The 27,766-nt window shown below is 42.7% G+C and overlaps 3 protein-coding genes across 10 annotated transcripts in view; all 3 read left to right on the plus strand.

The window, feature by feature from the left end:
• Positions 1-9,254, plus strand: part of cdc42bpb (CDC42 binding protein kinase beta (DMPK-like)) — a 42,296-nt gene extending 33,042 nt beyond the window's left edge. For 2 of the 5 annotated variants that reach the window (XM_035524208.2, XM_081717286.1), the window contains 17 exons: positions 1,136-1,219; positions 1,466-1,552; positions 1,733-1,838; positions 1,994-2,130; positions 2,250-2,389; positions 2,560-2,641; positions 2,750-2,966; positions 3,147-3,209; positions 3,312-3,908; positions 4,148-4,245; positions 4,358-4,442; positions 5,031-5,151; positions 5,245-5,362; positions 5,858-6,052; positions 6,563-6,671; positions 6,837-6,907; positions 7,307-9,254. In XM_035524208.2, the coding sequence (XP_035380101.1) occupies positions 1,136-1,219; positions 1,466-1,552; positions 1,733-1,838; positions 1,994-2,130; positions 2,250-2,389; positions 2,560-2,641; positions 2,750-2,966; positions 3,147-3,209; positions 3,312-3,908; positions 4,148-4,245; positions 4,358-4,442; positions 5,031-5,151; positions 5,245-5,362; positions 5,858-6,052; positions 6,563-6,671; positions 6,837-6,907; positions 7,307-7,435 (2,439 nt within the window). In that variant the 3' untranslated portion in view covers positions 7,436-9,254. Of the gene's footprint in view, positions 1-1,135; positions 1,220-1,465; positions 1,553-1,732; positions 1,839-1,993; positions 2,131-2,249; positions 2,390-2,559; positions 2,642-2,749; positions 2,967-3,146; positions 3,210-3,311; positions 3,909-4,147; positions 4,246-4,357; positions 4,443-5,030; positions 5,152-5,244; positions 5,363-5,857; positions 6,053-6,562; positions 6,672-6,836; positions 6,908-7,306 lie in introns of those variants that run through there. The other 3 variants (XM_081717287.1, XM_035524207.2, XR_014124483.1) reach the window with 2 other exon arrangements.
• Positions 9,255-10,040: 786 nt separating this feature from the next.
• vipas39 (VPS33B interacting protein, apical-basolateral polarity regulator, spe-39 homolog) lies at positions 10,041-18,289 on the plus strand. Of its 3 annotated transcripts, XM_027025117.3 has the most exons (19): positions 10,041-10,097; positions 10,659-10,802; positions 10,892-11,006; positions 11,089-11,220; positions 11,321-11,353; positions 11,441-11,505; positions 11,611-11,667; positions 11,838-11,930; positions 12,060-12,093; positions 12,224-12,326; positions 12,508-12,535; positions 12,771-12,844; positions 13,979-14,054; positions 14,612-14,734; positions 16,256-16,297; positions 16,473-16,649; positions 17,074-17,163; positions 17,279-17,375; positions 17,743-18,289. In XM_027025117.3, the coding sequence occupies exons 2-19, from the start codon at positions 10,713-10,715 to the stop codon at positions 17,772-17,774; spliced, it is 1,461 nt and encodes a 486-aa protein (XP_026880918.2). In that variant the 5' UTR covers positions 10,041-10,097; positions 10,659-10,712; the 3' UTR covers positions 17,775-18,289. The 3 variants fall into 3 exon arrangements, with proteins under 3 accessions (XP_026880918.2, XP_081574461.1, XP_026880920.2); XM_081718335.1 differs by lacking the exon at positions 10,041-10,097 and having other exon boundaries at positions 10,111-10,802; XM_027025119.3 differs by lacking the exon at positions 10,041-10,097 and having other exon boundaries at positions 10,112-10,802; positions 17,279-17,383.
• Positions 18,290-18,646: 357 nt separating this feature from the next.
• gpr132b (G protein-coupled receptor 132b) lies at positions 18,647-21,920 on the plus strand. Of its 2 annotated transcripts, none has more exons than XM_027025134.3 (2): positions 18,647-18,736; positions 19,831-21,920. In XM_027025134.3, exon 2 carries the CDS (start codon positions 19,836-19,838, stop codon positions 20,919-20,921), a length of 1,086 nt encoding a protein of 361 aa, XP_026880935.2. In that variant the 5' UTR covers positions 18,647-18,736; positions 19,831-19,835; the 3' UTR covers positions 20,922-21,920. The 2 variants fall into 2 exon arrangements, with proteins under 2 accessions (XP_026880935.2, XP_026880934.2); XM_027025133.3 differs by lacking the exon at positions 18,647-18,736 and adding an exon at positions 18,749-18,975.
• Positions 21,921-27,766: the final 5,846 nt, after the last annotated feature.

Raw genomic sequence — 27,766 nt, forward strand, 5'->3', positions numbered from 1 at the left:
TAGAGTGAGCTTCAGGACTAGCATCCTTGAAATGGCATTAACCACCCCCCATGCCTTCTAACCTCGTAAAAGGCTGATGTGAGTCACGTCACACCTCACTGGTCTAGACTGCATATTCGTGCTGCGATTTAGCTTGTCTCAGAGTTGAGTAGGAGACCCCCCCCCCCACCAACCCCCCAATGATGTGGAATGATTTATTAACTGAGAAGAATAAAGGGTGAAGGAAATCAAAGATAATTGCAATGTGTGGAGCTGGCCTGAGAATCCTCATTATTTGAGGTATACTAAGCCAATGAAAAGGGAAATGAGAATTAGTCGTATTGTCCCAAACCTTAGACATGGTGGCATATTGACTAATACTATGGGTCAAAAAATCAAATAATTGTTTTCATTGTGCATTTGTCAGTCTTTGTATAAAATTGTGGACTCATATATTTTGCCAAAATTGATGACTGTAGCGTTTTGCTGCAGTAATTATTGGCAAAAAAGTATTATTATTATATTAAATGTGTATTGGGGTCAAATTGTTCTGTGTTAATATCATGGTGTCATATACTTATGAGTAAGTAGAATGAGTACTTTGGTGACACTGCTAGAAGTGTGCTTGTGTTGTAACCAACACATTTGTTGAAAATTCATGACTCCTGTCATTAGTTTTAGCCATTTCACTGATATGTCTGATAGAGACCTCGAGTGAGTGTGCCAGATAAGATCATACTGACTGCACCAGATAAAATGACATGATGCAAAAACAAAAAAGCATCGATGACAGGTTCATACTGCAACATAATTCAACACTCTTAGTCTGATACTACCATGGTGATGAGTGTTGTGTTGTCATAGTGTTTGTGGGTGGATGTGTTGGAGGTTTTGCTTTTATAACTGCTGACCCCACCTGCCTGAGGGAGGAGATGATGCGTCGCAGAGGTTTCCCACACTGGGTCTTGATTTATGCACTGGTGATGGAGCTTATCCATCAAACGTGCTTTTATTATAAGACAGCTTTAATTCTGCATCTTGACTAGTCTCTCAATATGAAAGGGTGTGCTTTTACAGCAATAGACAGTCTCTGTTTAACTGGCCTGTGCTGTTTCTCCTGCTGTTTCTCACACAAGTGCTCCTCTCCCCACTCCAGACCAGCTCAGTCAGTGAGGCTGACGCCACGCCTCAGAAACCAGACCTTCCTCCATCCTCACCTTCAGTGGTTTCAGAGCAGGATGTGAGTGTCCACCTTATACTTCCTCTGACATTCCATCCCACTGCTCACATCCTGTATCAATAACTACTGCCTAATAATAGCAAACCTTCAGGACTAAGACACTCAACAGAGAATTAAGTAAACATGTTTAATGCAAAGAACCCATAAACCCTTGTTTTTGTCTTGAACCAGTATTTAGCATGGAACTGTGCATTTGTGTTCTGGGTTCTGTATCCTGTGCTTGTTAAGAGTTTGCTGTTCCTTTAGTCTTGTCAGGAACCAGCGAAGCCCCAGACTGCTCCACCACCCACCCCGTCTCTAGCATACCAGTCTTCGATGCTCACAGCACCAAAGGTATCTCTTGCATCTCCAGCCTTGCTTGGGGAGCAAGTGGTTTCCCTAACTTCAAGCCTAGTCCATGACCCAAAATATCACCAGCGAAGATTTGATTCCAGCTCTAATATGCTTCCTGCGTCTCCATCTTTGTTGGCCTTGTTTGTAGGTTCTTGTTAGCCTCTGTCTCTCTGTCCACAGCCTAAAGCTCACCAGCTGAGTATTAAGACTTTCTCCAGTCCAACCCAGTGCACCCACTGCACTTCTCTGATGGTGGGCCTAATCAGACAGGGCTACGCCTGTGAAGGTGCGTGCAACACACCACATCTAAGCAGGCACTTCTGATAAACTACGACCTACCCTTACTAACACATCTTGAAAGATTCCCCTCTCCCAAAACGTTGATTTTTATGGTCTGTGTAAAGATTAAGTGAATGTTTCTTGGTTCTTTCCTTCTCGCAGTTTGTTCCTTCATCTGTCACGTGTCCTGTAAGGACAACGCTCCTCAAGTGTGCCCTATCCCACCAGAGCAGGCCAAGAGGCCGCTGGGTATCGATGTGCAGAGGGGTATTGGCACAGCCTACAAAGGCTTTGTCAGGGTAAGAGCCTGCATTGCAGCCATTGGTCCAATCCTCACCTCCCCACATGCGGTTTAGCTTCAGTGCATGGTAAGACTAAAGTTGTCTTATGTCCTGATACCCGTGTGCTGCTATCTCAGATCCCGAAGCCGAGTGGGGTGAAGAAGGGCTGGCAGAGAGCATACGCCGTGGTGTGTGACTGCAAGCTCTTCCTGTATGAGGTCCCCGAAGGGAAGTCCACACAGCCTGGTGTGGTGGCCAGCCAAGTTCTCGACCTCAGGTGGCTTTCACTTACTCTGCTGTTCCTCTTTCTTTTACCCTGAAAAACAAACACAGATGGAAAATGACATACTTTCGCCTTCTGACAAAAGGGTTTTTTTTGAGTGCGTGTGGGTGCTGAATACCGTATTGCTTTTGGCTCCTTTTTAATGTTTTCTCTTTCCATCTCAGAGATGAGGAGTTCTCTGTGAGCTCTGTGCTGGCATCCGATGTGATTCACGCCACTCGTAAAGACGTTCCCTGTATATTCAGGGTAAGCCTGCTGGTTTTCTTTCCCATCCGAGCACTCGCAAGGTCACATCAGTTGAACATCAAGTTCCTCCTTCCCTCCACAATACTTGCCCTCTGACCCCTGCCACAGGTGACATCATCCACGCTGGGCTCACCGGTGCGGGCGGTGTCCCTGCTCATTCTGGCTGAGAGCGAGGGGGAGAAGAGGAAGTGGGTGGGCATCCTGGAGGGTCTGCAGAGCATCGTGGCCAAGAACCTCCTGAAGAACCGTGTAGTCCACGTCCTGCACGAGGCCTATGACAGCAGCCTTCCAGCCATCAAAACCACGCTCTCCGCAGCTGTAGTCGGTCAGTGGCTTTTGACGCTCCTTTTTGTGCTTTGGGACATGCTTGGAGATCCGATTGTTATTTTGTCTCGTTAGACTGCACATATGAGATCCTGGAACACCTGTCACAACTTTGGAATGTTTTCCCCAATTTTCAGTGCGGTTTCTTTATTTTTTACACACTTTTTTCTGTCTCCCCTAGATCGAGAGAGAATTGCATTGGGCACAGAGGAGGGCTTGTTTGTGGTTGAGGTCACCAGAGATGGTAAGAGTCCTATGTCCTGCACACCCCCAGTTTAATTAAATATGATCTCGCATTTCTCTCTCTCTCTCTCAAAACACAAATGTGCATTCTTTTTTCTCTCAGTCATCGTCCGTGCTGCAGACTGCAAGAAAGTCCACCAGATCGATCTCATCCCCAAAGAGAACATAGTTGTGCTGCTGTGCGGCCGAAACCGCCATGTGCACCTCTACCCCTGGGGGGCGCTGGAGGGTGCCGAGGCTGCCTTCGATGTCAAGCTGGCGGAGACAAAAGGCTGCCAAGCCCTGACCACGGGCGTGCTGCGCTCAGGAGGGCCCGCCTGTCTACTGGCATCCGTGAAGCGGCAGGTGCTGTGTTACGAAATAACGCGTGCCAAGCCGCACCACCGCAAGCTGTGGGAGGTGCAGGCCCCCGGCGTGGTGCAGTGGCTGGGCATGGTGCGCGAGCGGCTGTGCGTGGGCTACCCATCGGGCTTCGCCCTGCTTGCCTTGCAGGGTGAGTCGTCACCCGTGAGCCTGGTGAGCCCCGGGGACCCGTCGCTGGCCTTCCTGGCCCAGCAGCCCCTGGACGCGCTGCACGCCATGGAGGTGGGCGCCAAGGAGCTGCTGCTCTGCTTCAGCCAGCTGGGTGTGTACGTGGACGCACAGGGCCGCCGCTCACGCACCCAGGAGCTCATGTGGCCCGCCACACCCCTTGCCTGCAGTACGTACTGTGTGTGTGTGTGTGTGTGTGTGTGTGTGTGTGTGTGTGTGTGTGTGTGTGTGTGTGTGTGTGTGTGTGTGTGTGTGTGTGTGTGTGTGTGTGTGTGTGTGTGTGTGTGTGTGTTTTGTGTTAGGTGTTCATTCATTAAATTGTTTTTTTTTTTAATCATGTGACAGCTGGAAGGGGACTTTTTTTTGGTCATCGGCAACCACTTTTATCAATATATTTCTTTCCTACAGGCTCAAACTCCACTTACCTAACTGTGTACAGCGACTACGGAGTTGATGTGTTCGATGTGCACACCACAGAATGGGTCCAAACTATTTCATTAAGAAAGGTAACTACAAAGATGGCAAAACACAGCTAAACATAGTGCTAAACTGTAGGTTTGTGTGTTTGGAAATGGACGTGCCCAAGTCTGATCTTGCTGCTGTTTACTGTCTCTGCAGATCAGACCCCTGAATGTGGAGGGTAGTCTAAACCTTCTGGGTTCAGAGCAGCCCCGCCTCATATACTTCAGCAACAACTCTGCAGGTACAGCCAGTCACCTCTGATTCCCTCACGCCGTCACACAGCTCCCTCCACATTTGTTTATGCAGAGGCACTTCAAGCAGCTTTTCTCTCAATAATTTAGTCTCTCACTGACGCCCTGTCATTTCTGAAGCATGTCACCACTGAGGCGCTCATTTTTTAGGCGCACTCAGACGGGCACGCTCGTGCAATTACAAGCCTTCATATTGTCAGGCTTTGTGGCTCCTGTAAGTTCAAACGGAGCTGATGTTGGTCTCACTTGTGAGGACACTTGGGTTCGGAAATCCATATGTTGAGCCTCACTCTGCTTCCAGTTCATTTTCTCGTGGTCCTGGTAAGATCGCCTCACTGATAATGATGCTGTTGTGTAGCAAGCTGAAATGACCTCATTCATTACGCGTCCCCGCCGTAGCCATGGCCAGTGCCTCACGGCATCTCTGAGCTGCCTCCACGGATAGGCCCTAAACAAAAGCCCCGACCACCTGGGGCTGGGGGCCGGATGCGCTTCTCCGCCCCCCACCCCCCCCCATGCCTTCTTCTGGCTGACGGCTCTCTCACGCGGCTTTTCACGCTGTCGCCTTCATGCTGCAGAAGGCTGTGACCTGACTATCCCCGAGACCTCAGACAACAGCAAGAAGCTGATGGTGAGAACGCGCAGCAAGAGGAAGTTCCTCTTCAAGGTCCCCGAAGAGGAGCGGCTTCAGCAGCGGAGGTGAGGTGCCGCTCCCGCTGCTGTGCTCGCACCGCCCGCCTCCTCCACCTGTGCACTGTGACGTGATCACGTGTCTCTCCGTTTGCTCCACAGGGAGATGATGAAGGACCCAGAAATGAGGTCCAAGCTGATCTCCCACCCCACCAACTTCAACCATGTAGCCCACATGGGTCCAGGGGATGGCATGCAAGTGCTGATGGATCTGCCTCTGGTAGGCTTTTTATCTCCAGGTCTAGACTCTAGAGGGCTCACAATTCACAGGGCTTACAGAGGTCTTGCCGATCAAGTTTGCCTTTTAGCGTATAGGAACAGTGACTGTGGACTACTTGAGTTCTAGTACATAAACAGCACTAAGATTCTTGATGAACGCTGGAGTACGTCATTTCTAAAAGCCACTTCCATATTGTTAATAATGTTCTGTGCAGTTAGGTCTGTAGATGAGTTCGTGTAGCTATTCTCCAGGCTGCTAGGCTTTTGCGCACCCCACCAGGGCTTCAGGGGACACCCAGCCTATTACAGCTGCCTAGCCCTGTACCCCTTCTTTCTGTACTTTTCTCTTCTTTTTTCCTATCGTGTAATGGCATCTACTCTTCCACCCGCACACCTTTTTTCTTCTCTCCGTTTCACTCCTGCCCCCCCCCCCTCCTCTCTCCCCCCCCCCCTTGCGTGGTTGTGGATTCGCTCTCTGGTCTGGTTGCCATGGTAGCAGCCGAGCGAGACTCCCTCCCCCTCATCCTCTCGCCACCACGCCCTGATCTCCCCTCCGACCAACTTTGAGCACGTCTATCACATGAGTCCTGTCTCTGCCGGGCTTTATCTGCAGAAAGAGCCCTCCTCCCAACAGAGCCTGCCTCAACTCTCCTCCTCTTCCTCCTCACCTTCCACCTCCTCCCTCGGAAGGGTAGGCCCGCACGCCCCTCTCTTTCCATCCCTGAACCCCCCATCCCACCCCACACCTTGCGTTTTTCTCAGTCCTACTTTCTCCCTTCCTGTTCATCCTTGTCTTTCCGTCACCTTTTATTTATGCCGGAGCGCGACGGCTTGTCTGCCTTTGGGAGCAGATGTTTGTACTCGTTTGCTTCCATGGAGTGCCTCAGATGTTGTTCTTTTTATTTGTTTGTTTGTTTGTTTGTTTGTTTGTTTGTTCATAAGCAGGTTATTCTATAAACGCCCTATCGTTTAGATAAACATGCAGACTACAGATAGGAGGACAGTCCCCTAGAGCTGCCCTTTCCACCACTTTTTTTCCATTTATTGCACATGCATTCAAAGTGCAGTCCAAAACAAAAGCTGTTGTCTGAATAGACAAGTGAGCAAGGCAAGATTTGCGTGGATGTACGTGAGAACCACGAGTGTTCCCTCTTCGTCCTGCGTGTGTCTTGACGACCTGTGCTTGTGCTCTCTACTGCAGAGCATCTTGCCCTCTTCTCAGGATGACCCGATTAAAGACAAGCCACGCCCACTCTCTAGTATTTCACGGCAACAGAGGAGTAAGACCCACATCACACGCACTGCCTCGGGTTAGTCTCTCATAAGCCCCACCTCCACCCCACGCATGCACATGTGCATACACACACACACACACAAACCCACAGTTATAAATATTTAGTGATTTGTGCTGCCTTGGTATTGTGAGACTGCTTTTTCAGACTAACACTTCCCATTGCTTGGACGTGTCTTTGTAGGGGGTGGTGATTTTATAGGTGCAGGCTCATCTCGGAATATCTCAGATCCAGATGCAGACTTCGAGAGAGAGGTAAAACTCAAGTATTCAAGGGCAACTTTGTCTTCTGCAATATCTACTTTGCTATAATGTGATGCTTTCATTGAACTTCATCTTGGCTATCTGAAGTAGGCTATTCAATACACAATTCATTGCTGCTGTTAGAAGATTCAGTGTTATGTGAAACTCAGCCATGGAGTGAGTCCCATGTTTTTGGATGCCCTGGTTTTGTGGTCAGTAATAACTGCCCCAGTTCTCATAGGAAGATCACAGCTGCAAAAAAAACCCTCAGGCCCCTTTTGCTCCCTCACTCACCAACATTTTTGAAATGAGTCATTTTGTAATTTAAGGAAAGTAATTCTAAATAATCCGGCGTTGGTTCGTCAGGCTTACACCTTCCTTTGTGCTTTCCCTTCCTGCCTTTCTCTGCAGCCTGACTCGGATTCCACCAAGCACTCGACCCCCTCCAACAGCTCCAACCCCAGCAGTCCCCCGAGCCCCAACTCCCCCCACCGCAGCCAGCTCACCCTGGATGGCCTGGAGCACACCCTGGATGGCTGAGCGTCGAAGTGGGCCCGCCTCCACACGCACCTCTTCACTTCCTTACTCGCTGTTCCTCCCACCCCTGGTCCCTCAGTTAGAACTTGCTACAAAGTGCCAAGTTTCTCAGCCTCTCGTCTCCCTCGGTTTTTAAATCTGTGTACCAACTACACGGTCACAGGCAAAACTCTCCCCACTACTTGTTTCTTGGCAGGAGATTTAAAGCATCCTCCGGATGGAACTGAGATCCTGAGTCACAGTGGGGAAACTTCTGTATTGTGCTCCTGGTAGAATGCGCCACCTGGCTCATTGCAAGGGGTCCTCTGTGAGAATCAGAGCTTTCGCCAGGGCTAGCCACTGGACGTGCATAAAGCCTGCCCCCTGCTGGAGCAATGGGTGTAGTATAGCTAACAGGGTCTAATCATTAGTACATTGATTGGAGTTTTTTTGTTTTTGTTTTTTGCTTTTTGTTGTTTTTTTTTTGTTTTTGTTTTTTTCAGTTCCATGCCCTTTTCCTGTGAGGGTTTCTCTTTATTTTTAACTCTGTAGATAAATGGATAATGTTAAAAATGCCAGGAAATCTGAAGCTCGCAGAAAATTGGTAATCATGAACTGCTCTGATCATGAAAACGTTTTCTTCTTAAAATTACAGACTTGAGGGAAAAGAGACTTCTTTGCTGTTTTTAAGTGTAAGATATTTGAATGGATGTGTTCACTTGACGCACAGCGGTAGGAAGGAACTGAAGACTTCATGAGCCTAGAGACCAAGGACAAATACATGCCCAACTAACCCAGCTGGACCAGTAACCAAACTTCTTTTTGATGTTTTTTGATCAGTGACACTTCTCTCTCTGTCTTGTCTCAGTGTTGGCTCAGACCAGTTATAAAGAGGCTTTGACACTTATCAGACTGTGGGGATTTTAAGCCAAACCAGTGGGCACTTTTATTGTAATGTAATTTCTTTTTTCCTTTTCCCTAATTCTGCATTTTCAGCCAGACTTTGTAATATTCATGTTTTAACCTAGACATTTGACACACACACACAAAATATATTTAGCTGGTGGAACCGCTCATTACCCGAATACTAAATAAGCAAGGATAAGAAATTAAAGCGGACAAGAACAAGACTTTGCATATAGATAAGCATTCTAACAAGTGAACTGGCACACAGCTAAAGGACCACACTATTCATAGGATTTCAATAGTTCTTCTGAAACTGCTGCTGCTTTTGTGTGCTATGTAAAGGAACAAATATGTGATAAGATTCTCTGCATAGCTGTGCTCAGTCCCCCAATTTTTAAATTGTTGCAATATGGAGTGCCTGCAGGCAACCACGTGTGTTTCTCAAACATGGACATTATTGTTAAATCTGAAGTGATCATGTATGTGTTGGAATCAGTGGTCTGCAGCAGGAGAGCTACGGGCATGTCTGCCATATCCGTGTTCCCACTTGTGTGCCTTCAGTGCCGTTTGCGTTACAGCGACATGTCCGCTAAAGCATTTCAGTTGTTTTTAACAGGAAAAAAAAAAAAAAACAGGTTAATGGTGATGTTTTATTTTGTTTTCTCTGCCCCTGAAACACTGTATGAAACTTGCACATGAACACATTTTAGTCCAAGGAAACTTTTTTTTTTCTTTTTTTTTTTTTTTTAAATTTGTCGGTGGTCTTTTCTGTTCCAGTTTCCTGCTCCCTTTCACTGACTTCTTCTAAAGATGGGACTTTATCCTCAAAACACTACTGCTTTTTATTTCAGAAGAAAAATCACAGGTTGGAATCTTTGTAATTATTGAATTGTTAGCCTCATAAATTTGAACAAACAATAAAAGAGTATCTGTTGTGCTTCTGTTGTCAAATCACTGTGGAGAGGGTTGGTGCTGTAGCTAAATGTCACATGTATACCAAGACCAAAGGAATAATTACATATCCTCATTCATAAGCAACACTTCACATATGCTCACCAGAAAGGCACATAATAATAATAATAATAATAATAATAATAATAGAATTGTATTTATAAGTGCAGAAAGCGAGAACAATGTGATTAGCATTGTCCTTTGATAAGACACTTCTGTTTATGTTGTCTGGCCACACCCTTATCCAGAGCAATTTACAAACCCATGACCTTAGTGTTATTAGCACCATCTCTCCTAGATGAGCTACAGGAGCATAAAAGGGTGAAGCAGAAATTGTGCACAGAAAGAAGTAGACAGTTTCTAATTGTACTTTTATCTAAAAAATGTAACCAGTCCCGAGGGATGCAGTTCTCATGCATTTAACTGCACAATAGACTGTAATGAACCTGTCTGAACTTTTTATTATTAGACTTATTAAACAGATTGGGGCCCTAAAATGCATGTAATGAGTGCATCGGTGTGAGAACTGTTTTTAAAAGAAAGTCAAAATTTGATGTCTCATCTTTGAATCATTACCCATATAAGCTTAAGCTTAAGCCTAAATCAACATCTTTTGATCTGTTGAACTAATTTTGAAAACGGCATTTCCTATATCTAGATTCAACGTTTAGAATCGGTTTACCGATATAATCTAATAATTTAATGGTCCACCGAATGCAGCCTAATGGGTTTGATGCGGACTTGTATTTTGAAAAAAACCTCTGACGAAATGCCACCTGGGAGTAAAAACCTGACGTTTCGTGGTTATGATTTCACATCGATTCCGAAGGTAAACCAGCATAAAGGATTTGTTCTGCCAACAACCAAACAGCAGCTGTCGCCGTCTAGCCCGCACAAAAATAACATTTTATTATGCCATTTATATATGTATTCAGCTATCCATAAATAGTTAATTTAATGTCATAATCTTTAAATAAAGGCTCTATCGATAGATGACATATCTCGAAGCGTCTCGGTAGCTAGATTGGTTAGCAGATGCTGCTCTGGCTAAGTTAAATGCGCTTGGTGATTAGTGCAACTTCACAACTAAACAGCATATATGTTACCTAACCTGGCTGGGTTGCTAACCTAGCTACTAAACGCATAACGAGAATTGTCTAGCTAGCTAGGTAGCTGTGAATGTGATTGATTTTAAAACCTTGAAAGGGCGGTATTAGCTAGTTGGCTCTGTAGCTACTTTAAACAGTTACGGCCAACTTGGAGGAGGCAGGCGGGTATTTATCATAGATATCGTAGGTCAACTAATTCAGCCAGCGCTACCTACCTAGCCAGCAGGCTAGCTGATGTTATGCTTGTGCCGTTAATTTTTAATTTTTTCCCCTCATCGCAGAGTTAGTTGGATAGCTATCTAGGATACAAGATAATACCAAAAGGACTGTTCCAGATGACACGGGCCAAACCGGAGGACGATGACTGGAACAGCTCTAAGATCCATGCTTTTACGTTTGACGATGATGATGACGAATTTACTAAGGTACGTAACGATACTCAAATCATGTTAATAACTGGTAGCCCAAGGTTACGTTGGAAGACTGAAATAAACGTTTTTCGTCGTTTATTTAGCTGAAGGAATCAAAACGCGCCGTGTCCAGCATCCTTGTTGATGATGATGATGATGATGATGATGATGATGACGATGATGTTGAGAAGGTCAGCTGGAGTGGGGAGCCAGTCGGAAGTAAGCTATACCGGTAACCAGCTCCTGTTTCACTGTGTTAGCTAGTTCGTTGGGCCTATTGTTTTGTGTTATTCGACTGCAGGTATCTCCTGGTCTGTCAAAGAGACAGCATCCAGCATCCGTTCAGGTGGGGAACACGGATTTCCAAAAATCAATACCGCCCCTTCTTTGCCCAAACAAGGTTCTGGTTACTCCTTGAGCTCCTTGTTCAAAGGTAATCATTAAGTGATAGGTTGTTTTGTGTAGACATAAAGCTGTGTGTTTGTGTTAGGAAATAGATAAAGTATTTTAACACTCGGTTTCTATCTTATTAGCAAAAAGCAGGCCGTTCCAGTCATTTTCTGAATGTAAGTTAATGCAAATCTCAGTGCAACTCTAAATTAATTATTGCATATTTGGCGGCTCTATTGCTGACACATCTCACTGTTCTGCAGCTTTTTCTGAAGCATCTACCAGAGTATATGCACCAGAACTGCGCAAACCAAAGTCTGAGTGCAAGGTAAATTCTCCATGCTCAGACATTATTCTACTCTCTATGGTGGAACTGAACTTGTGTTATTGTTCAGCCTTTAGTGGAGATGAGAACAATGCACTGTAATTGTAGGACTATTTCAGTGACTGGAGCCCTGAGGAAACAGTGAAGAGAATGCGGAAAGGCAAGGTATGAGCCAGTCGATAACCAGACGTATACTTGTAGACATCCTTTACCAAATTTGCCATTCAATGTTCTCAGAATCAGTTAAATTCTTATGTTGTCTTTTGATCTGGCCTTAGTTCTTGTGGCCAGTTTTACTTGTTGGCCGACCGTGAGAAGTATGTATTTCTACGCAGGTGTATTCTTTGGAGAGATTCCGCTCTCTGCAGGACAAACTGCTGTTGTTGGATGAAGCAGTCAGTGCACATGATGGAAACGTCATCACTGCCGTAAGCATCACGTCACCAACACCTAGTACACGTGGCACCATGCTGACAAATGAGACTCATGCTTGTGGCTCTAGGGAGCTTATGGCTGAACATTGATTACATATCATTAATTGAATTCCACTCTTGTAGGTCTTAATATATTTAAAGAAATCATTAAGTAAAGGTGAGTACTTTGATTTTTTGTTTTAATTTTCATTCATTCATTCATTTATTTATTCATCTTACTTGGTCTAAACAACTAGAGTTGTTCACACCAATTAATTTCTTGTTTTTTCTGTAATATGCTTTTGCAGAAATCTTCTTCCAAGAGTTAATGGTGAGGGAAATAGCTTTGCGACATTATGTCCACTATCTGAAAGAGATGGAAGAACAGAAGACTTTGGTGGAGCTAATGAAGTAAGCTGTTATTTCAGATTTCTTGTTTCTCCTTCATTTGTAACTTGGTATGAAGGCTATGAAGTGTAAGACTAATCGGTACTTATTTGTCTCATTTGCCTGTGCTTGGTTGTATTTGAATAACTGCCATTTTCCCCCATTTACCACTGTGATCAGTGATTAACAAATTACTTTATTGTAGGGCTCTGCGCAGAACAGAGGATATAGCGGTAGGTGTCAGTTATGCTTTGGTTCTTATTTAACACCTGCCATTGTAATCAGGCAACGTATAGCCCCTCCTTAGTGGCTTGCGTTTAGCAAAAAGAAGAAAGGTTCACATACACTGCCTTCCAGAATTGTTTGCCTATTCTTAAAAGAGGCAGCAATTAAAATTAACTGTATGATGCTGTGTACTGATATAGTCGTGGTTACACATTGCCGATAAATGCTTTTTTGCTTGTGTAGTTGATGCAGTACAAGGAGCACTTGAGTATTAAGGATGAAAACCAAAGGAGGGACTTCCTTAAAACCTGTATGAGGTAAGAAATCAGCAAAAAACCCACAAAAACACAGGATATACGTTATTTTCTCAGTATTCATGAAAGATACTTATCAGTAATCCAACTGATTAGTGACTCTTTGGGGTGAAGGATATCACTGATATCATTGCCATGTGGCTAGTAAAGTGGTCTAAAGCAGGGTAGGCAGTCTTATCCATAAAGGGTGTGTGTTGCTGCAGGCTTTCAATCCAGTTAAGCAGCAGCATACGTTATACAGTGTATGTCCAATACTGTAGATTGGTATGCATCAGAGCATTATTTTATAACAAGCTGTAAACCTCGGAAACTTGAATACCAGAGTAATAGATGGTATTGTGGTCTTGGATGGTTTTTACTGATCTTGGGTCAAGCTGGAAAAGTGAACAGATCTTACCTGAGCTGAGATAGAGCTGACCTGGGCTCTGCCTCAGCTCACTGCTGTACATGACAAAGCTAATTATCAATTTACTAAGTAATAATTATTTTAATAACAATTTATCAGAATGATTGCTTATTTTTTGCTGTACTTTTCAAATAATCAGTATTTGTTTACCCAAAGCACCAGTACTATCACATAGCCAGACGAGTAAGGAAATACAGTGATATTATGTGGATCGCACTGAGTGAAACTAATGGCGGACATTGGTATTGTCTACAGTTAGTGCATGTAATTGAATATCGATAGTTATTGTGCTGAATAGACCCACAAAGTCTAACAAACTGTAACAAACAGCCAGGCTTGTAGATGTAAAACAACTGTTTTTAAATCCAAAACTCCCAATGAAATATTGGGTTCTTAACCCCATAATGCACCACGCCCCCTAGCGGGCACGCGGGTTCCCCAGACGGGCATACTCAAATAAATTACTTGGTAAAATCGAATATTCTTAAAGTACAGTACATTTATCAACATAACATTTCTTAGGACTAATACAAGTACCTGCTTACTGATTTTCAGCCGTCTACATGCATCCGTTCGCCAGAAATCCCATGCTGAATACACCGTGTTTTTCCGCTAAATTTACACACACGTGCCTGCCCTTTTAATGGAACTGAAATTATCGCTTTGCATTTCGCAAAAACTTCATAGTCTCTTTGAGCTGTGGTTCTTAACACCTTTTTGTTTATCTTCAGGCTTCCTTTCTCACAGGATGATGCGATTCATGTGCAAGACCACTACACGCTCCTGGAAAGACAGATCATCATAGAGGTAATAACTTGTAAGGTCACGCACTCTCACTTTTTTTTTTTTTTTTTTTTAATTTTTATTTTTTTTTTTCTGACTCGTCTTGCTGTTTACTCATGAAATGTCACTTCACACCCACAATAACTTTCCTTACAAGCACCAGAATGAGGAATTCTTAAAATGGCCCCACCGTGAATCTGTTTGAAAAAACAAAAATGTTTTTTTAAATCAACAAGTAGGCATTGTACTCTCAAATGCTAATATTTCAGATTCTCTAGCATCAATGCCCTTTGGTTGTCCTGGAAACGGTTTCACTTGAGTGTGTGTGTGTGTGTGTGTGTGTGTGTGTGTGTGTGTGTGTGTGTGTGTGTGTGTGTGTGTGTGTGTGTGTGTGTGTGTGTGTGTACATACTGCCCATTATCGCATAGTATGATGGAAATGCCTAGTAGTTGTTTCGGTCACATTGCTAGGAAGGATACCTTATGTCGATACAACGAACATTATTCAGCCAGTGACATTTTTGATGGTGTGTGGGAGTACTGTTGTGTGTTCTTGGATTGTATTTTGTGTGCTTTTACTAGGCTACTGACAAGAAGGGTGAGGCAGAGATTTTTAAGAAGTTCCCCAGAAAAGCCTCCATCTTGAATATGCCCATCATCACAACCCTGTACTACTCCTGCTTCTACCACTACGGAGAGTCAGAGGTGAGTGCTGTCACTGCATTTCAACCATCATTTATTAAAGTCAGTCAATGGATTGTGATTGGATTATATATTGGATTGGATAATATATTTACTTAAAAAATTGGTGACATGTTCAATACTTATTTCACCCGCTGTATATGTATGAAATAAATATATGAATGGACTAATAAGTATATGTTATTGCTGGGTGATTTTTCACAATTTTTGAAGTAATGTTTTAATGCAATTTCCAAACTGTGATAATTATCAATCTCATTCACACATTTCTTCAATTGATAAACGGTGCCTTGCAAAAAATGTGCACTGTTGTCTACCTGCCATGTGCAAATTCAAAGAAATAAATAAAATATAAAAACACCAAGATGAAGACAGGCTGCAGTTTGCAGAATAATAAGCTCGTAGCAGGGAAAGGTGGAAATATTACTTCATTGATCTGGAATTGGTACAGATATGAAGTCATATATGGAACAGATTAATATAAAGTGTAAGGTATGTTAAAGGTCAGTTGCAACCCAAAGGAGCAGCATTATAAATGTGTGTTTATGGCATAAACACAAATTATACAAGCTGCACCCCCCCCCCCCCCGATTTTTTGCTGTTGTTTTTACGATTGTACATGTTGCACACATGATTTCCAAAGATCATTCAAAAAAATGTTTTTTAATTATTTGAATCAAACTGCATTGAGTGAAACTAATGGCAGACACTGGTATTGTCTACAGTTAGTGCATGTAATTGAATATCGATAGTTATTGTGCTGAATAGACCCACAAAGTCTAACAAACTGTAACAAACAGCCAGGCTTGTAGATGTAAAAACTATTTTTAAATCCAAAACTCCCAATGAAATATTGGGTTCTTAATGGAACTGAAATTATCGCTTTGCATTTCGCAAAAACTATTCACCGTCTCTTTGAGCTGTGGTTCTTAACACCTTTTTGTTTATCTTCAGGCTTCCTTTCTCACGGGATAATGCGATTCATGTGCAAGACCACTACCCCCCCCCCCACCAATACCCACAGCTCCTGATAAAACAGTTGTTTGCTGTGCCATTTTGTAGTGCTTCTATATCACATCAAGAGCCCCCAGTAGACACACGTTACTAATGCCATGGGATTTCATATCTGGAAAGATGTCATGAAAGCTATTTTTGAACAGATGTTTATTTTTTATATATATATATATATATATATATATATATATATATAATTATTTTTTTTTTATTTATTTATTTTAAATTATTTTTTTGCTGTTGTTTTTATGATTGCACATGTTGCACACATGATTTCCAAAGATCATTCAAAAAAATGATTTTTAATTATTTGAAGCAAACTGTTCTTTTCAATTTTCATTACGTAAAAAAAAATCTAATTGTAATTTGGAATCATTCATACATTTGGAAAAAAAGTTAATTTTTTTGCAACTTTGTCCAGACCTAGTGTGTGAATTAAGTTATTCAGGCACCACCTACCAGTCGTTATTAGTAAGCACAAAAGGGACTGACACAAGTGTTTCCATACAGGGTACTTTCAGCAGTCCAGCTAACATCAGGAGTACATTTAGGGTAAGGCAGATATTTCTTTATATTTATATTTCCTTATATTTTGATTATTTATTAGTTATTCATTGTTTTGTTTGTTTTTTCTTCTCTGCTTTTTCATTCAGCCACAAATATCTATCAACCTGTTGCTTATGCTGAGAGACTGTTGATTGAGGTCACTAAATGCTTTCTTTGGCAGATTTCGGAGAAGCAGTACATCCTTACTGCTCTTGGAGCCAGGGCAAAGTTGAAATCCTGGTTTGATGTGGATAGTTTATTTAACACCAAGAACTGGTTGGGTTACACCAAGAAGAGGTCCCCCATTGGGTTTCACAGGGTGGTGGATATCCTACAGAAAAACAATGCTCCTGTACAGGTGACGTGTGTATCACACCACATTACTCCCACCAGGGGTGCTGATAAATGAATTTAGCTTTCCTGTCCAACTGTTCTCCTATTATCTGTTTATATTTTCCATGACTGGATGAGGTGTTTTGTTCTATAAATACTTTCTAATTATAGAGTTGTGTGCTGAAGATAAAAAGCTGTATTGAAATACATTAGACTTGTGTGTTCAGCAAACCATTGTTTATGCCTGACAACACAATCTGCTGCACAAGCACTTGATTTACTTATTGACTTTGTCTCAAGAATGTTAGAAATTTCTGGGTTTGTGTAAATAAGAAAAGTTCAGTATATGTTTAATTATCATTATCACTGACCCTATCATAATATGACTAATTGCATGCCTAAATAGGGTCTCACTATATCAACCTGTAACCTGTCTCCCTCTTTATCAGGTGCTGAAAGACTATGTTAGCCTGATTGATGATGCAGAGCTGAAGCTCAGCCTCGCTCAGAAGTACAAATGTCATGACATCGTCATTGAGGTGAGTGTATTAACTCCTCACACCAATACATGCTCTGGAAATGGGCATCAGATGCATTTTCCCCTTTTTCTATAAAACTGTTCGAGATTGACGGACATGCTTTTGGTTCCATCAGATGTACAGAGACCTGAAGGACCGGCAACAGCTGATTGTGTACCAGGGGAAAGTAGAGCGTGGTTCACATGAGGACCGAAAGATTGACCAGCTTCTTGGTAACATGGTGGGAGGAACTTTGAAGGCTTTACACAACTCATTGCCTGTTACACAATTTGTGTGCAAGCAGCAGAGCAAATTTACTGACCTAATCCTGCTAGTCTACACCTCAGTATTCTCTAGTTACAGGCCATGACAAAGTTAGTGAAATCCCATTGATGATGGTCATGGCACCTTAGATCAGCCTAACACCAAATTTACAATGCGTTTTGCATATTTAGGATCAAGTAATGTAATAACTAGTACTAACCGGTTTAATATCTGGTTTGTTTCCATAACAACTGAGGACTTAAAAGTTGAACCACTGCAATAATTCATGAATTGGAATTTCTGAAATTTACACTGACACATTTCTCTCCCCTACAGCAAATCAGGTGGAAAAACTGACTCTTGTATAATGTAGGAAACATCCCTGTCGCAGTTGGGATGGAGAGCTTTTTATACAGACTGTTTAAAATGACTGCTCTCAGAAGTTTCATCTGACCGGACAAGTTACAGGTTGAGACACTGAAAAGGCTGCAAAACAATGGCTACTCTGAAATGGCTTCAAAGTTCTTGACCAGCCTCTCTACTTCTGCAGCGATGGTGAGACAAAGCAACTAGTTCGTGGAGATCGAACAAACAACTCCATACTTCGTCCATTTACTTCATGCTATTTTCCATTTACATTTTTGCCTTCCCAGATTATTATGGTTCTAGAGCTGCCAGTTGTATTTTTTGCCATCAACAGTTTAACATTAACATGCATTTTAAAATGAAGTGCAATATCGCGAACTGCTCAGTGGTGCAAGAATCCCACCGCCAACATAATTTAGAATGCCATGTGTCCATGTATGAACATTACTGATTAACAGCTTCTTTTATATAAAAATGTTAAAATAAAATCGTTTAATAAACCATCTTTGAACTGACAGACTGTTAACACACTAGGTGTTTTTTCGATCTTAACTGTCTAAGGATTTTATCGGGGAGCATTTTATTACCCGGAAAACATTTCTCCAATCGTCCAAAATATCGGAGTTCTTTATAGAATTTTAACTTTGATGAAACAGTATTTTTACGTTGCTGTTAGAGAAAACTACCCTCAGCTGCGCGAAGGATTACTGAGCACAGCACAGGCTCTTTCACAGAGCACTTAACTGGCTTGTTTGGTGAGAGCGGAACATGTATCGTTCATATTTTTGCACGTAATATAAGGTGTGTTTTTTGGGGTGGGTGGGTTGTTCGTTCGTGAGGAAGGAGGGAGGGAGGGAGGGTGGGGGGAGTGTTTATTTTTGCTTTCATAGATCGTAAAGTTTTTACAAAGTCACCCGTGCGGAGTCCGGATTGCCATAACGGAATAACAGCTGCAGCTGGCCAGGTATTTCCCGAGCGAAGCGGTTGTGTTCGCTGGCGTACGGCACTCGGTTTGGGTTATGGTTACTTCAGTTAATCCACCTTGGTTTCATATTCAGAGGAACATATTCATTTCCCTTTATTTGAAATTGAGGAAGAAGCGGTTGACATACTGACAGCTTTGTTGGGGTTGAAACGGATTCTTCTTCTTTTTCTTATTATTTTAACGCTAAATAAACCGAAGATGGTTTATGTTTAATGAAGGTAGGTACCCGACATTTATTCGCCTGCGTTTAATAGTTACAGCGACTAACTATTATTTGGTATCAGTGATGGGTATAAAACGAACACTAATATCTGCGAGCCATTTTATTAACTAAAACTACTTCGGGGTCGCTATTTTATCGGCCACTGTACGGCGGCGTGAAACGTTATGGAGATTTCAGATTTTCAGATTTGATCCACATCTGAAGTAATGTTTCCCACGGGATTAAAAGGACACTTGATGTTAGAATGTTATTTAGACAGTGAAGGCAAACGGGCGTGGACTGCCGTTATTTCTCTCTTAAAAAAACCTTGAACTACACACCTAATATGTGATTTTTAACAGGGACGTCATTTCAGTATGACCCAAACGTGAAATAGACGAAGATAATGTGGTGATATCATTTTGAAATGACTTCGCTAAACAGCGTGCTCATTTCAACCATGCTTCAGTTAATTTCCACCTCTTAAGCTCCTGCTCTGTCGGGAAACCCATTAGTCATTCGTCTCAAACTGCTGGGTGAAGTGATGCGCTTGCGTTTTCCATGCACGACCACGCTCCCACCTGCGAGTCTGCATGAATACATTTCAGCAGTTGTCTTGTGCCGCGGAGAACGAGACGCGCTTTTGGTCTTGGCGGTACCCCCTGGAGTATCGTATTTCTGCAGCAGAATGTCGTTTAGGGAGTACAGTCGAAAATAGGCCAAGAGACAGAATGTACATCTATCTCTAGCTGTGCAAGTGAGCGACACGCATGAATCATTTAGTCCGTTCTTTGTCCATTTGTGTGCGTATCTTATATGTATATAAAAACACACGCACATACATATATAGTATCGTTTCTTCTCACCATAGGGACCATGGAGAACCAATCAGTGACTCAGACCTTTGTGACGGTGACAAGTGGCAACAGGAACTGCACCTTTCCGTACAGTGAGGACCGAGTGCCTCTGGTGACACTCTACAGCATCGTCCTACTTGTCGGTGTGCCTGCCAATCTGGCCACTGTCTACCTCACGCTGCTCCAGGTGCGCCAGCGCAACATTCTTGGCGTCTACTTGCTAAGCCTGTCTGTGTGCGACCTCACTTACCTGCTGACACTGCCCCTCTGGGCCTTGTATGTGGACAGGGGCCACAACTGGTCCTGGGGCCGGCTGACCTGCCAGGTAACGGGCTACGTCTTCTTCACCAACATGTACATCAGCATCTTCCTGCTATGCTGTATCTCTGTCGACCGCTACGTGGCCGTGGTCTACGCCTTGGAGTCGCGCGGTCAAAGGCGCCAGAGGTGGGCGGTGCTGGTGACAGCAACCGGCTGCCTGGTCATAGGCCTGGCCCACCTGCCCGTCTTCACCATGGCCACGCACACAGGCACCAGCACGGACAAGAGAGATTGCTTCGAGCCGAACCAGCGCACACCCCTCATCACGGCCTTCAACTATACCCGCTTTACTGCTGGCTTCCTGGCGCCGCTCATTGTGCTTGTCTTCACCAACAGAGCAGTGCTGGCGAGCATACGGGCAAGTGCAACTCTGCAGCCCAGTCAGAAGAAGCGAGTGTGCCTCCTAGTTGTCGCCGTGGTGCTGCTCTTCCTGGTGTGCTTCGGTCCCTATCACATCATTCTGCTGGGGCGTGCCATCACCTACCACCTCCAGTGGTGTTTTGAGGAGTGCCACTTTGAGCAGCATGTCTACACACCTTATGTTATTTCACTGGGCCTGTCCACAATGAACAGTGCTGCCAACCCCATCCTGTACGTGCTCTCCAGTGACAACATCCAGAAGGAGATCAGGAGCATCCTGACAAGGCTATGGGGCCAGACGCCACTTTCCAGCCACTCAAAGGGCAGCAGCGATCATAAGATGCACAGCTCTGAGAACAACATCTCACAAATGTCCCCCACACGGGACCAGGACAAGACACACACACAGACTGCATCTTTTTAAACATGAGACATGTAGGTTTTTGGAGCTTACAGGGAAGTTTACTAAAATTGAAAATATCAAAGAGGCTGAAAGCACTGTGTCGAAGCATATATTAAGTCAAAACCTCTGGCAGGTAACAATAAGAAGTCTATTATTTGTTTCTTAGAGTGTCAAACTGTTTGAAAACAATGCCATATTTGTCTGTCATTGATTGCTTGGTGTCTGTATCTGTGATTAATAGCCTTTACTGAGTTTCTCATAGTGCATATAAAGGTTTAGTAGGACTGCCCAGTATAACTGTTAGTAGTATTGCAAAAGCCAATATATAGACAAGCCCTTTAACAAATCATTCAATTTTTATTGAACTCTGAGCAATCTGACCAATCTTTGAAGTAACAGGTGACTGCTCTGTCATGGCACTTACAGAATTCAACAAACAAATTTGCTCAAAATATTGTCAGCCACTCTGTAATATCCAGGTTTAACCAGTGTTTGAATGTATTGCAAGGCATAATATGTGATGTTACAACAACAATATAAGATTTGTGTGCATGATATATTGTTTACCAGACTATAGTGCTGCTGTTTGCAAAGCTCGTATTTCAATCATGGAAAGTATGTAAAGCAACATGCTATGATTGTAGATACAGAAGGCTTGCATGGTTATGGTTACACCAGTGTACTTAAGTGGCTTAAAACTGTACTCATGATACAGTCAAGATTCTTGCATGTAACTACCTCCCACCTTGGTCTAGACTACTGAACAGAAAAACCTATTGTTAAGGCTGCAAAATATGTGGGCCAAAAATAAAAATAGAGTACCTCTATTCTGAAAATCTTCTCAAGCAGACCATGAGAAGAGAAGATCGGGAAAATGAACAACTGAATTTGGTGAGCTCAGTCAAACAACACTGCAGGAGTTCCAGGCCATATCTAGATGGACAGACGTCTGAATGTCTTACAGCTGTAAGAGCTTAAAGTGAATTACTTGTACAAATCAGCAAAACAATAAAACATTGATTCACAAAAATCCATTCAACAGTTGTGTTTTGCATGCCATGTTTAAAGGTTACAGAGGTGGATAAGAAGACTGGTGACTGAACAGTGTGTGGACAATTTACGTAACGTGTTACAACTTATTACGCTATGACCCCTCCTCCCAAACGGCGACAGCGCAGGCTGTCACCTCAGTTTAGCTTTAAGTCAGTCCTTGTCTCACACTTACAGTCAACGTGAGGTTGTTTAGAGCAGGGGAAGTGGCTGTTTGCTGTCTTTTACATTATACCTAACTTTGATGCAACTCGCCAAAGATGTGTTAGTGTGTCATCTGAGTCATTGTACAAAGTTGCTTAAAAAAAAAAAAAAAAGATTCTGAGGAGACTGATCTGAATGTTTCTCTTCAGATTCTCAATGTTTATTCAGGTCAGTATTTTCAGCAGAGGTCTACCAGCTAGTCTAACATCAGTCTAACTACAAAGTGGAGAGTTTGAAATTAAATCGAGAGAGCAGAACAGAGAAGAGAGAACAGAAGCTGAGGAGAGATTGGAGTGGGTGAAAGACACTGGAAGCCTTAGCCAGCGTGTGCTCGGGAGTGTTATCTCCAGGCAGGTCTTAACAAGCCACAGGTTCTTTCTTAAATCACCCCACAAACAAAAAAACAGAACAAAATGAGCAGACAATGAACACTGCGCAAGCATATAAGAAACAACCAGTCGCACTCTTTCACCATGTAAAAGTTTGAGTGACAGCATCTGTACCCAGACTGTGGGCGAAACTACCCTGATCTTGAGGATGCAAAGACAATGAACTGCTACTAAAACAGCAGTTCGCTCTAGGCAGGTCTCATGTCAATTGGGACACAGTAATCAAATGCTCCATCCAGTGAATGAGGGAGGTGGGACGTTTGTCTGCTCACCCTGGAAGTGTGCATTGCACAGTAAGTATGGACTTAGTCACCCTGTCCCCTCGAGCTGGAGTGCCATTAGTAGTGTTCGGTGTGCTTCATGCATGTCTCCTGTGAAAACAAAATAGGCAAACATGGAAGACATTTTATATTTGCTTAAGAAAGTGTGCTTATAAGCTCAAACGTTTTAATGCTGATGACTTCTTCTATTATTATCAATCATTTCATAACTTTTACAAATCATTTAATAATTGCTGAATGCTCACTTTTTCACCCCCCCCCCATCCCACACACCTCAGAAGGGCTCATCTCTCACATGCACTACATATCACAGCCCTGCATGTAAAATGAATTGCTGCGTATGTGGTATTTGAGTGTTGCATTCAGATCTAGGTCAGTGTTCTATGCCATTTGCCTTCTTACTAAGGATTTGCAGCTTTGGCTTACCTGTCAAATATCAACTCTTTCAAAATTGCATTTTACTACACTGTTTTAGGCAGATGTTACTTAGATCCAATATAGAAAATGTAGAACATTACTTGGTAATGATTATTTTACGATTTAAAGATGTAATGGCGATCTAACATGACATGTTATGTTCCACCGATTATGATAGTTCTTAAGTTACTGTGTAATTCATGCAGTTGTATCTGCTTGGTTATTATTACTCCCCAGTACTTACTCCCTGACTCTTGCATGCTTGTTATTATGTAGTCTGGTGACATGCATTTAGCCCTGTCTACTGGCCACGCTTTTTTCATGTTTATCTTTTTTTTTTTTTTTTTTTTTTTAACTTTGACTTAAAAGAGAGTGTGGCCTTTATTGAAAATTGTAACAAATTATTAATGGACTTGGCAATACATTTATATTTCATTAAATTTATGCGAAATGGCTCAATTCATATTACCAGACAGGAATAATGAAATAACCTAAAAAGCTGACATTTAATAGCTTTAAATGGTTTGTTTACATTTTCAACTTTTGTAAAACAGGGGAAACAAAACCACTACTTTAGCTCAGAATTAGGTGAACAGTTGTATTAAATAGGAACAATAATTATAGACACTATAGCTCTATAGCAGGTGTCATCACATCTCTGGGTGGAGAATAATTAGACAAAAACTAATTACAAACAAACATAATGGTCCAAAGCATATTTCAAAACTACATTAGAAACATCAAAAATATGTACTATGAAAAATCTTGTCTTGTTCCCACTTGAAAAGTACGTACCCCTAGTCAAAATGACTTTTAAAACTTCTTACAAAGGTTTGGATATATATTAGATATGATATCTCAAGTGGTATCTTCTCTGATACAAAACACACAACACTGATTCAAATAGCTTAAATGTCACTGAAATATTCACCACCTCCATTTTTACTGGGTACAGCTGTTCTGAATTTTAAAACAATACCTTCTGCAAAATAGTGAGTAATACTTCTATGTACAGTTACTCTGGAGCAGAGGATCATACCACAAGTCTTGTGTAATCCACAGGAGCAGAATGCTCGCCAACACACACTTCTTACATGTGGTACCCTCTACTACGTAGGGACATTGTTTGAAATGAGACATCTCTCCATGTGTATCCGGCAGGGAAAAAAAAATAGGATTTTGGCTGTGGATATCGCTGACTTGCCCTGTAGATGCCAGGGAAAAGCTACAGGTTGTGGTTGAAAGTCACTGACCAACTACTGACCAACTACTACTACATTTTTTTTTTAATTCTAAAAAATGATAAAAGTCAGGAAATTCATCATTGCTCTTAACATGTACACCCAATGTACTTGTCATCCCAATTAACCATATTTAATACATCTAAATGGTTTGTATGTAAACAGTGCAATTTTCTATTCTCCATCACAAAGAATAGCTGCATTTCGATAAAAAGTGTAAACTATTTATCAGACTGTATCTTTAAATATTTCGAATTCTGTGTTATTCTTCAGTCAAGTTAAAGATAAAGCTCTAGCTCACACTACACCTTTATCGTGTATTCAGAGTTCCTGAATGCTTGGTGCATGTGTGAGAGAAGTGGGATCATTCTTGGAGACTATGTTGGGAAACATGGGGTTAAAGGACATCAAGGCTGGACAAACATCAGTGCATGATGCAGTAGACTTTTGGGCCCTGTGACTGAAATGCCATGTAGCAGCACTCTTACCTCGGAATTCACACCGACTTTTCTTTTGATGTCACAAATTTTCTCGGAGAGAAAACGGCGCACCAGACGCAGCTGCCCATCAACCGCCTCCCTCTGATAGCCCCGCTGCTCAGGACGCTCTTTCAGGCACTCTCACCCCCGCTGAGTAGGGATAGGTCACAGGTTAAGGTCCTTGGCTTGTAATTGGAAGGTTGCTGGTTCAAGCCCCGCCACTTCTAAAGGGAATGCGACATCAGTAGGGCGAGACCTAACACCACCGCTGAGTAGGGATAGGTCACAGGTTAAGGTCCTTGGCTTGTAATTGGAAGGTTGCTGGTTCAAGCCCTGCCACTTCTAAAGGGAATGCGACATCAGTAGGGCGAGACCTAACACCACCGCTGAGTAGGGATAGGTCACAGGTTAAGGTCCTTGGCTTGTAATTGGAAGGTTGCTTGTTCAAGCCCCGCCACTTCTAAAGGGAATGCGACATCAGTAGGGCGAGACCTAACACCACCGCTGAGTAGGGATAGGTCACAGGTTAAGGTCCTTGGCTTGTAATTGGAAGGTTGCTGGTTCAAGCCCCGCCACTTCTAAAGGGAATGCGACATCAGTAGGGCGAGACCTAACACCACCGCTGAGTAGGGATAGGTCACAGGTTAAGGTCCTTGGCTTGTAATTGGAAGGTTGCTGGTTCAAGCCCCGCCACTTCTAAAGGGAATGCGACATCAGTAGGGCGAGACCTAACACCACCGCTGAGTAGGGATAGGTCACAGGTTAAGGTCCTTGGCTTGTAATTGGAAGGTTGCTGGTTCAAGCCCCGCCACTTCTAAAGGGAATGCGACATCAGTAGGGCGAGACCTAACACCACCGCTGAGTAGGGATAGGTCACAGGTTAAGGTCCTTGGCTTGTAATTGGAAGGTTGCTGGTTCAAGCCCTGCCACTTCTAAATTACAACTGTTAGGCCCCTGAGCAAGGCCCTTAGCCCTCAATTGCTCAAGCTGTACTCAGTCACAATTGTAAGGCACTTTGTCTAAGGTGTCTGCTAAATGTAACTGTTTCAGTTCAAGTCCACCTTTGGCATTCAGCAATAGCGCTATAAGCAACAATGAAGCATTCGACAGTACCGGCTGGTAGATGTGTTCCGTTACACAGGAAATATTATTAAATTGAAAACTTACAAAATTGGGAGAAAATGTCCAGGCAATTGTTGGCTGTGTGATTACCTCTGATGACACCAACTTTCTCAGGGGATAGAGGGGGCTTTGCCACAGAGCCTTTCACTGCGTTGGATTTGGAGCCAGTCACACTCCTCTCCTTCAGGGTATCAGCACCCCAGATGGCTACAGCCAAGGACTTACAGAACTTTGAATGGGAATCCATCCTTTGGATGACTTTCCATTTGTGTTTGTCCAAGAGAACCCCATGCCCAAGGTCCACCTTTAAAATAGATATTATTTAAAACCAAAGTTTAAAGAAAATTAAAAAAAACTACACTTACCAAGTAAAACATTTACAACTAACTGTGTGAAAAGGATTTTGGACATTGTTCCAGAGGAAAAATATATGGGTCTTGGGCAATCTTACCTCCCCAAAGTCCTTCTCGACGAGAGCCTCTAGTGAGACTTCTCCATGGTTCTCCCCTTCACAGATCATTGCCCTTTGTATGGGGTCTGTACCACAGGATTCTCTGTTCCCAGTGGACATTGTCCATTTCCTATGGGATCCTGTGATGATATTTTAACATGCATTTTTGTAATAATTTCCCATTTTTCTTAGGATTGGTTAAGCAGACGGATAGCTAAACAAGATGTGCCACAACAAACTGTAATTTTTCCGGAAGGAAATAACCTGCGTTTTTTAGAAGGAGTTGTTCTTGGAGGCAAATATTCAGCTGCCTTAGTTTCTCCAGCTCCACGGTCATCCTTCTGCATTTTTCACTCAGCTTCCTCATTGCATCGTCTTTCTCTGCGATGACTAGGTCCTTATCTCTGAGGCGGTTTTTCAGTATTACACAGCTGTCCTGAAGGTCCTGGTAAAGCTTATAGCTGACAACAGATTCCTCGTCACTGTCTAAGATATCGCTTTGTCTCTTTGCAGAAATTTGTTTCTTCATGATTTCCAGCAATGATATCTTGTTGGAATCCACTATACTATTCTTTCCTTTCTGTGAGGACTGAAAAAGATTGGAACCACTTGAACACACTACATATCTACATATACAGCATTTCCACTATATTTCATGCATAAAAGTGATAAATGGTATTTGAAATTATTCTTTATCCTTTTGTGTACTAAACTGGTCTATGATTTACAAGATTACTAGTCAAACAGTAAATAAAAATGTACAATCATCAAACATACATCTAAAATGAATTTTGTGGATTTATTGATGATCACGTTATCTTTTTGAAATTAAATGTCTTACCTTTGAGGTTCCAGACTGTGACCCATAATCATCTTGATGTGATATTTTTTCCTCCTCACGTTCAGCATGTGGAATTCTTAACTTCTCAGCGTCCATCTCATTATCTTAAAAGCAAAACAAGTCCAAGGATTCTTGCTTATGTATGCCTATCTCTGTCTAACATAAATAAGACCATCTATGCACAACCACTAATATGCAGGAGGCATTATTGTATCATTTTGGAAAGAGTCTCAAATGAAAATAATGACAAAGCAATGCTGTGCAACCATAATCAGCTGCGCTAACAAATAGTAGAATCATATCCTGATAGCAGGTCTGTAATGGAAATCGACTGGGTCCATTAGCCTACATCCTGATGGAGAAGCCTTGATGGAAATGGATGGGACAGTTT

This window comes from Electrophorus electricus, chromosome 7 (genome assembly GCF_041902795.1).
Source record: "Electrophorus electricus isolate QZ-2024a chromosome 7, ASM4190279v1, whole genome shotgun sequence".
NCBI lineage: Eukaryota > Metazoa > Chordata > Actinopteri > Gymnotiformes > Gymnotidae > Electrophorus > Electrophorus electricus.

What these genes read in the sequence shown, in the direction of transcription:
- vipas39 (XM_027025117.3), top strand. Translation starts at nt 10,713, where the DNA reads ATGACACGGGCCAAACCGGAGGACGATGACTGGAACAGCTCTAAGATC. An exon ending in GTTCCAGTCATTTTCTGAAT is followed by an intron (nt 11,354 to 11,440) that starts GTAAGTTAATGC and finishes ACTGTTCTGCAG; the next exon opens with CTTTTTCTGAAGCATCTACC. An exon ending in AAAACAATGCTCCTGTACAG is followed by an intron (nt 16,650 to 17,073) that starts GTGACGTGTGTA and finishes CCTCTTTATCAG; the next exon opens with GTGCTGAAAGACTATGTTAG.